The 8563-nt window shown below is 45.4% G+C and overlaps 1 protein-coding gene across 1 annotated transcript in view; it reads left to right on the forward strand.

The window, feature by feature from the left end:
* The window catches only part of TRIM9 (tripartite motif containing 9), a 123121-nt gene extending 115815 nt beyond the window's left edge, over nucleotides 1-7306 (forward strand). Inside the window, exons 12-13 of the mRNA XM_043515908.1 lie at nucleotides 785-947; nucleotides 5132-7306. Of these exons, the coding sequence (XP_043371843.1) occupies nucleotides 785-947; nucleotides 5132-5194 (226 nt within the window). The 3' untranslated portion in view covers nucleotides 5195-7306. The remainder of the gene's footprint in view (nucleotides 1-784; nucleotides 948-5131) is intronic.
* Nucleotides 7307-8563: the final 1257 nt, after the last annotated feature.

Below are 8563 nucleotides of genomic sequence, written 5' to 3' on the forward strand. Positions count from 1 at the left end.
AATTTTAAAAGTGGTGATAGACTGTGATGTTCGTTATGTGTTGTGGAACACCAGACTTCGGTGTGTGGCACAGTCTTATGGCACTAGTGTATATGATTCCGGGAGATGCTCTGATTGTGTAATGGTTGCCTTACTACTTTTATCATGGGTTCTGTAATCCACAGTTTGGGCCAAATTCGGGGATCCATACTGATTCCTCAGCCTGGCAAACACCCAGTGACTTCCCAGGTGGCTCCTTATGAATGGCTGAGTCGCAGTTTTAAAAGTTCAGAGAAGCCAGTCTTTTCCCACGTCTCTGCAAACTATGTGATTGTCCTCTGGGGCACAATTCCGCCCTGAGACGCACCTCCCTGCAGACACTTCCATTGAAGATAACGGGAGCTCTGTGTGTGTATCCAAGGGGCAGAATCTGGCCCATCGTCATTGGGCTACTGTATTGTGCAGTTACTGTGTTCACGTGTATTTGTCCCTTGAAGTGTTTTTAGATTATACTGTTTCACTGGACACTGCCAGGAATCAGGGACAGGGCTGGATTTCAAATTAGGGGCGCCAGCATTCTACGGGCACCATACTCTCTAAAACTGTGAAACATGAAGGTCAGCTGTAGGCGTGGGGACACTGAAGATGCTGTGCCTAGCGGCGCATAAGGTGTAAATCCGGCTCTGATCGGGGGGGGGGGTGTTGTTTTGTGCATTTCAGGGAAGCCATTCCATACAAACTTTGTAGCAAGGACAGTGATGGCATTAAGTGATGCACATCATCTGACTTCCTCTTTCCCCAACAGGACCGAAGGGGGAATAACAAAAGGTGCCACAGTTGGAGTGCTCCTTGACTTAACTAGGAGGACCCTAACATTTTCCATCAACGAAGATCAGCAAGGTCCTGTGGCTTTTGAGAACATGGAGGGCCTGTTCTTCCCTGCCGTCAGTCTGAACAGGAATGTACAGGTATGTGCTTGGTCAAAGAAAACCGTTTCACAACAGCAGCATATAAAAGATCTGAACCTGATGGTGAACTCCTCCTGCCTTTGGAGCACTGTCTTTCTGTACATTTAACACCATTCTTATCCACTAGAGTGTTCTCAATAGTGTAAGAAAAACCTCAGCAGCTGCTAGAAGGGGTGAGAACCTTTGTGGAACAGGGCAGTTTGGAAGATTAAATGTAATGACCCAGGTCACTGGTGAGCCACTGACATCAAGATGTGCCTTTGGACAGCACATAGCTTGTACCTTATACTTGTTCTCTCCCATGGATGGCAGGAGAACAGGAGTGCCACTGCCTTTGGCTCGGTGGTGCTTGGCCACTCAGTTTATCTACATCCTCCAGGAATCGCACCAGTTATTAAAATTCACTTGCATAATACCAAGGATGTTCTACATCCTGTTCCACACACAGCAATTTCAAACACAGGCTCTCTTTTGAGTTCTTCAGCATTCACGAACTCTGTCTCTGCAATGAAGACTGGAAGACTGTTTGTTTAATATTAGTCTTGCTCTGAGCTACTCTGGTATTTTTAGGCTCAATTTTTATTTGCTCCCATCCCCCTTATTGTCCTCTTCAAAGCGTTATTGGTTTCATTCGCTCAACAGACACTCACTGAGCCTTGTTTTAGTCTGCCCACTTTATCACCCTTTGCTTCTCTAAGTGCTGCACCATTGCCAAGGGCTTGTTAAAATCTTCCTAGAAGATGCCAGGAAGAAATAAGCTTGAATCGGTTAAGTCAGGACCTTGCAGGCAGTTTGATGAGGTGCCCACGTAGTAGGTTCAGTTATTTATTTGGGGCTATATTATGGACATCAAACGTAATCTTCCCTAGGCAGGAGAGAGAGAGACAATGCAGCCATGAGCTCTATCCAGCACCCATGAATCAATGGAAAGAGTCCCATTGACTAGAGTGGGATTTGGATCAAGCCCTTGAGCACAAAGGGGGAATTGGCTAGAAGTGCAAACATTACTGCACCATGCTGTTTGGGCAGGTTGTGGGCATTGCCATTGTAGTGGCAGGAGAGCAGCCCTGGGAGGAGCCTTTGCGTCCCGTTTTCTAGGGGCAGAGCGAATGCAGCTGGTGTTTGAATTTTTCCCAGCTACTGGGGTAGCATTATGCCTGAATAAAGGGCACCCCCATCTTTGTGCTCCACGGGCTCTAAAAACCCTAGTCTGGCCCTTTCTTCACAGCTGATCCAGCGTTAACCTGATTTTATGGAGATCTGAGACTCTGGTGATTATTCTGAATACTATTATTAAATTGCTAAGCAACGCAGTCCTCAGTAACATTATGATTTTATATTGAGCAGTGACAGTGTGTTCAACACTCTGTGGTACTTGTATGTGTATCTTTGTATGTGTACATGGGTGTGATACACATATACAAGCACCATTGCTCAATGAGTTTAATTCCCGTCTCTACATCCTTTACTTTGTCCTAAGAGAGGAGAATATTTATCAAACCCCATTGCTTCCTGACAGATCAATAGAAGAGATAACGTTTAAAATCCCCAAATAATAGAGAAGCCCAAGGACATGCTGATAAAAGTACTGTTCATAAACTCAAGACATTCATTATCCTTTTCCCCAAAGGTGTGTGAGTAACTCAAATGGCTTTATTAGGATTCAGAAGTCTTTATTTTGGATAAACTCATTTGTAAATTTGACTCTAAAACCCCTACGTTATTTTGTAAGTAAAGAAATTAGTTATGTTTCCTTCCCATGATGAATATGAGAATTAAACTGTGCAGAAAGGAGAATAAATCTGAGAAGGGACAACTCTACACAGTTGTATGTATATCAGTGATCTAGACAATAAAGCAAGCTACAGACTCTGTTACACTGCTCACAAAAACTGGCAATCCTTATAGGTTTTGAGAGTGTAGGTCAGCCAATTACAAGAACAATGAAGGACATAAATTCACACCCAGTAGAGGTCAAGCACAGGAGTTTATTACATACAGCACTGACGGAGTGTCACCTCGCTTATTAGGCTCAGAGACACTGTCAATCAATTGATTACAATGGAATATATGGATTTTTCCATGGGCGGGAAAAGTGACAGGGTAGGCAGTTGCACACCCCCAGATAGGTTTAGCTGCAAGACATGATAGCACAGTAGCCAATGGTCAAAAGGTTACATAGTGTCTCCGCCCATGGTCTCAAGTTAACAAATTAACATTTAGCATTAAATTAGTACTTTAATAAATCTATTAGTACAGAGTATATGTTGGATTCAATTTGGGGTCCATAGGAATGAAGTAGCTCCTTTGATTGTCCAACAGATACACATCTAGGGGTAAAAGCAAAGAAACAGTGAAAGTGTATGGCAATAAAGATTGTCTTTCAAGTTGCTTATTTGTGTTTTAAAGCAGGCATTGGTTCCTGGGAAAAGGAGGTGGGAGGAGGCCATATCTTATACTGACATGTCTGAACCTTTCATAAACTCAGGGTTGGATGTGTGGGAAGAACATCTCCCTACAGAAGAAACTAACACAACAGAAACAGGGCTTCTTTATTCTATTTGCAACTTTGAATAAGACACAATTATTGACCCCAACATCTGGCATTTTGCTGACCAGGCATATCTTTGCAAAAGCAAGATTATCTTTGGTTATTCTGCTTTCTCTTAGCTATTGCTAGGCCTCTGACCTGTTGACCAAACTCTGGACTTTGGGCCTGTACACAAATCCATATACCAGGTTATTACATCAGCAATGGATTTTAACTCTTCAAACAACCAGATGGGTTATTTTCCCTAAACAGAAATCCAGCAGTGGTTTGACCATCTCTCTAGTCGGCTGATGAAGTCTTCTCTTTGTGAATCATTTTGAATCTGAAAAAAGCAAATATCAGTTTCTCTAATACGCATGTCATAACAGATGAAAGAGAAGTGCTCTTCTGTATTCCCTGGTATCTGTAGTGAAATCTGTGCAGAGAAAGTTCTCTCCCGTTTATTTGCAGAAATTGTCAGAGACACAAAGGGGAGTGAGGGAGTTGGGTGCCTGATTCCTTTTTGTGCCTTTGAAATCCTCTCCATTGCATACTCCTTGTTCTGCACAATTGCTGCATCTGTAGCTGCTCAGTTATCAATGAGGGGAAAGCCCCTTCCCAGGTCTGTATTCCTGCCCAGAGAAAATGCTACCAGGGGACCTGCTGCTGCCGCAGACCAGCAGTGACCAGTAATGCCTGGGCACACAGCAGAGGCGCTAAGGGCAGGGCGGCAGGCAGAATTCCTGGAGCCCACAGTTGTTCTAGGGACCCAGCATCCCCACGGAGCCTTTCTCCTGGAGCTTGGTGCACCCAGTCATGTGATCCCTGCTCCTCTGATTACCGACCACACCTGGGTGATGCTCTTCTGGTGCCACCCAGCTTTTCCTGCTCTGTGGCCTTTGCCTTGCGTCCTGCTCTTGGTTCTGCACGGGGATGGAAAGATGAGTGGGAACTAAAGGTACCGTGTCAGGACAGGCCTGCCAAAGACGTCAGGAGAGCATCTCTGGTGTTCTCAGCGCAACGGGTACAAGGAGGAGCAGGCAGCAAACACGCCACTGGGCATGAGGCAGCAGCGGGGAATACCAAATGAGGGGACAAGGAGGAGAAGCATAGAGATGATGAATATTACAGGGGAAGGATGCATGGCCTGGGGCCCAGGGCTCCCGGTGATACACTTGGCTGCCCTCTATCACAGCAGGGACCTTTCCTCGCTGCAGATTCCTCTGGGCGTTTTGGAAGACTGGTGGGGGGTTTTAAAGATGGGAAACAAAGCTTGAATCATCATGGGATGATAACGGTGCAAGTTGTACACTATCAGCCAGGTCCAGTCAGGGAGCCCATGTGCCTCCACAATGACACCAGAGGCATGTCCTGCCGAGCACTCTGTGCTACTCCTCTCTCACTGCTCCTGCTGCTGCTCCGTGTGCTGCTGATGGCAATACGCATGCTCCAGGGACTGCGGGTCCGCCACAGCCCTGATGCGCCGTGGCCTGTAGCCTGTTTCACTGGTCAAGCAGAGCAGCCAGGGCACTCTTATATGCCAGAGCAGAATGCCATGGTGTTTAGACCCCTTACTCACGTAAGCAAAGTCAGGATTTAGCCCCAGGTATGTAAGAATGCCGATTGCTGTCTGGTAACAGGGCTGTCGTTGCAGGTGACTCTCCACACTGGTTTGCCGGTGCCTGAATTCTATACGTCCAGGGCATCCATGCAGTAATGAGATTACTGAAGCCAGCTGCCTTTTCTCAGGATGAGTCAAGAGAGCTGCTTTACTTTGTGAAGAAGAGACCTTATAGGAGCCGGGGAATCTTTGGTCAGTTGGTAACTGGAAAACCAAAAAAAAAACAAGAAAAGCGAGAAGAGAAGAAACTGGCCTTCTCCAGTCTTTGTACTCCACGACCGCACGGCAAACCCGCTTGGCGTCTCTGGCACCGTACTGTGCGCGTTTGCTTTGCTGTTTAGCTCCTTTGGCTGATAAAGTACCTAGATAGCCTGAGATGTTACTCTGTGTCAGCTTTTTGGTTTGGGTCATTGGTTTGATTTGCTATTATTTTTAAATGTGGGCTTTTAATTTCCTCATAACAGTGTGGTTGCTGTTGACCAGTTTAGCTGCTGCCATCGCAAGTGAAACCCTTCCAGTTACTTTTGACTGAGTTATACATCAGACAAAAGATGCTGTCTAAAGAAACCAGGGAGAGACTTGGGGGTGGGGGGAGGGACCCTTTGTGGGCAAGCATTTGCTGATGCCAGTCAAATTACCTCCAGTGATGTTTCTTTCCCTGTGGCCTTTCTTGTGGAGTACCCTCAAGCATATTTGTAGACATTGGTCTTGTATTACCAGTTAGTCTATACAGAGCCAGGTGGAATGCATCAAGTATTGGGAGACTGTCATATCTATTATAGCAGATAGGGCCAAATTCTTCCCTCACGCGTGGATGTGGCTCACACTGAAGTCAGTGCATCCCTGGGCAGGATTTGGCCCAAAGATATTACTTTTAAATACCAAGAGATTTTCCAGGGCTTCATCAGACCACTGTAATTAAGATGGATAGGTAGCCTGTGAAGATAATTACATTTCTGATGTGATGCTCACTTGATTTCAGCAGAATAATTAGATGTTAATTGAACAGCTCTGGTACTATAATTTATCATTTCCAAAGGCTTTTCTGTTTAGCTCAGTAGGTGGACCGGGCTGTTTACCATCCTCCTGTTCCCAAGCACTGCACGGCAGTGCGGATTTGCGAGAGGACTTGATACGAGCATTTGGACCGACTCAATGGCTTTATAATCTGCGCTCTACATAACGGTGCCAGCTGGCACAGTGCTGCCATATCTCACAGGGCCTGCAGTTGGCCCTTTTGATATTAGCATTTATTTTTTTATAGCTACAGCGAAAAAGCCTTAAAAAACCACCCGACAGTGTCCTTTTTATTTCGTAGAGAGGATTCATTCTGTTCCGAGGTTAGCATCACTTGGGGATCAGGAGAGAACAGAGCGAGAAGAGGAAAGAGAGTTGGAATCGCAGTCCATGGCATTCACATTCTCAGGAATAAATATGCTTGTTGCCATGCCTACCTGTGCCTAACATCAACTCGAGTTGCATTCTGCTTCCATTCACAAACTTAACTTTCTGGTAATTCAGACAAATGTCACATGTAAAAACAACAGATGATTACCACTGTGTTTAAATGCCAGAACGTTAACTTTTATGTTTCTGTAGTGAAGAGGCTGCATGCCGCATGTTATTACGCTTTCCTTTGGTTGATGACACTCTCTAGATTAGTTTCTGGGGCTGGAGAAAGATTCCGTTTTGTTGCCCAACCATTTGCCAATTTGCCAAGCAATTGGGTTTGTTGAAAAAACATAGTTAGTTGAAGTGGGGATGGGGTGGGAGGGGAAGCTAATGGAATAATGTTCCAGCAAAAAAAATATGTAAATAGATAATCATTTCTTTTAGTGCTTACCATTCTATTTAGAATGTTCTTATTTGTTATATTGTTGTTCTAGTATTAAGTTTACCTAATTTATTGAATGGGTGCTATCTTGTTCATTTAAACCTAATAGTTTATCTCAGCTACAGAAGAGCTGTGTTGCGGGACAACGCTGATCTGTTATTTGTTTAATTTCTTATGAGACTCAGTTGCCGGGCCACTGTGGACTCGTTTTTCATAGTCGTTATATTCCCAGTTCTTTATGATGTTCATGATGCTAATTAGATTTCTAGTGACTTGTAACACGTAGTTTACACTGTACTGCAATCATAGCTGCGTACAGCTGCTGTACTAAAGAAAAGTGTTTGCTGTTCTAATAAATGACTTTTATGAGAGAACTGCATGGGTCCCCAAAGCGTCTTTCGGTTTTCCTTGTGCAGTCACTAGGGGTATTTACTGTAGTGACAGAATTTCCTGTGTATGGAGCAGGAGATACTTAGAGGCCAGCTGGCCACCTCCTACGCTCTCTGTGACCCCGGGAAGGAGGCCTGCGTGTCACTGCCATTGACACAGGGACTAGTGTGTCAGTAAGCAGGTGTGAGCAGGAGCCAGTGCAAGGGGCCGGGGAGGATCCCCCTGTACACAGAGTCCAGGGAGTAAGTGAAGCTGGGCCTGGTGTGTGGGCTCCACATGGGAGAAGGAAGAGAGCAGGAGCCAGTAGGACTCATTTCTCCACTTCCTTTCCAGAAACTGCCCCTGGGAAGCCCACCATGGCAACTGTGCAGACATGCCCAAGCAGGTATATTACCCTGTGGCCGACCGTCTTTTCAGTGTTTCATTGAAGGATGTCTCGCGGGGTCCCTGCCGAAAGCTAAGAACTAGCTGATCGTCATGCCTATTGCAAGATGTTCGTATGGGAAACCATTTCAGGGTGATGTCACATAGGCTATTGCGCTCCAAAACTGCTGGAAGTGAAACTTGTCACCTGAGGCGGGGGAGGTCACAGAACTGACGCAGTCAGCACTGAAAACACTCAATATCCATGGGGCCAGCGCAAGCCCTGTGTTTACTGTCTGGCCCAGATGCAGGCTTGAGCATTTACAAAGACAAAATACCCCAAGAAAGTCTCTGAACAGAGGGAACACACACACACACACACACACTCTGTATCGGAGAAGAAGACGGCACAAGATATTATCCATTAGGGAGGAGACACTCTACCAGTGGGAGGGTCTCCTAGGAGGGAGATCCTAGCTTTCTGGGCTGGACAAGCACGGTAAGTACTGACCATTGGGTGAGAAATACCTTATTAGACAGGAAAGGAACTCGTTAATAAGCATAGGATAAAGATAGCCTTTTATGTTCTTCTTTTACCTGTAACCTTATGTTTCCAAACCCCTGTACTTACTTTTATTTGATCTACCTCCAACGCTGTTAAATAAACTTCAATTTTCTTTTTACTATAGACACATCTAAGTGCCTTGTGCTAAGGAGAGTGTTAAACTGAGGTGACACTGGTGAACTGGGGATGCACTGCCTCTACAGAGGCAGCGGATTGGCATGCATTGCAGGTTTCCAGAAGACAAGGGACTGGGCATTTGAGTGTAACAAAGTGGGTGTGTAAATTACTAGCTTGAACTAGGAAAGAGCAGGAC

The sequence above is a fragment of the Dermochelys coriacea genome, chromosome 6 (genome assembly GCF_009764565.3).
Source record: "Dermochelys coriacea isolate rDerCor1 chromosome 6, rDerCor1.pri.v4, whole genome shotgun sequence".
Lineage (NCBI taxonomy): Eukaryota > Metazoa > Chordata > Testudines > Dermochelyidae > Dermochelys > Dermochelys coriacea.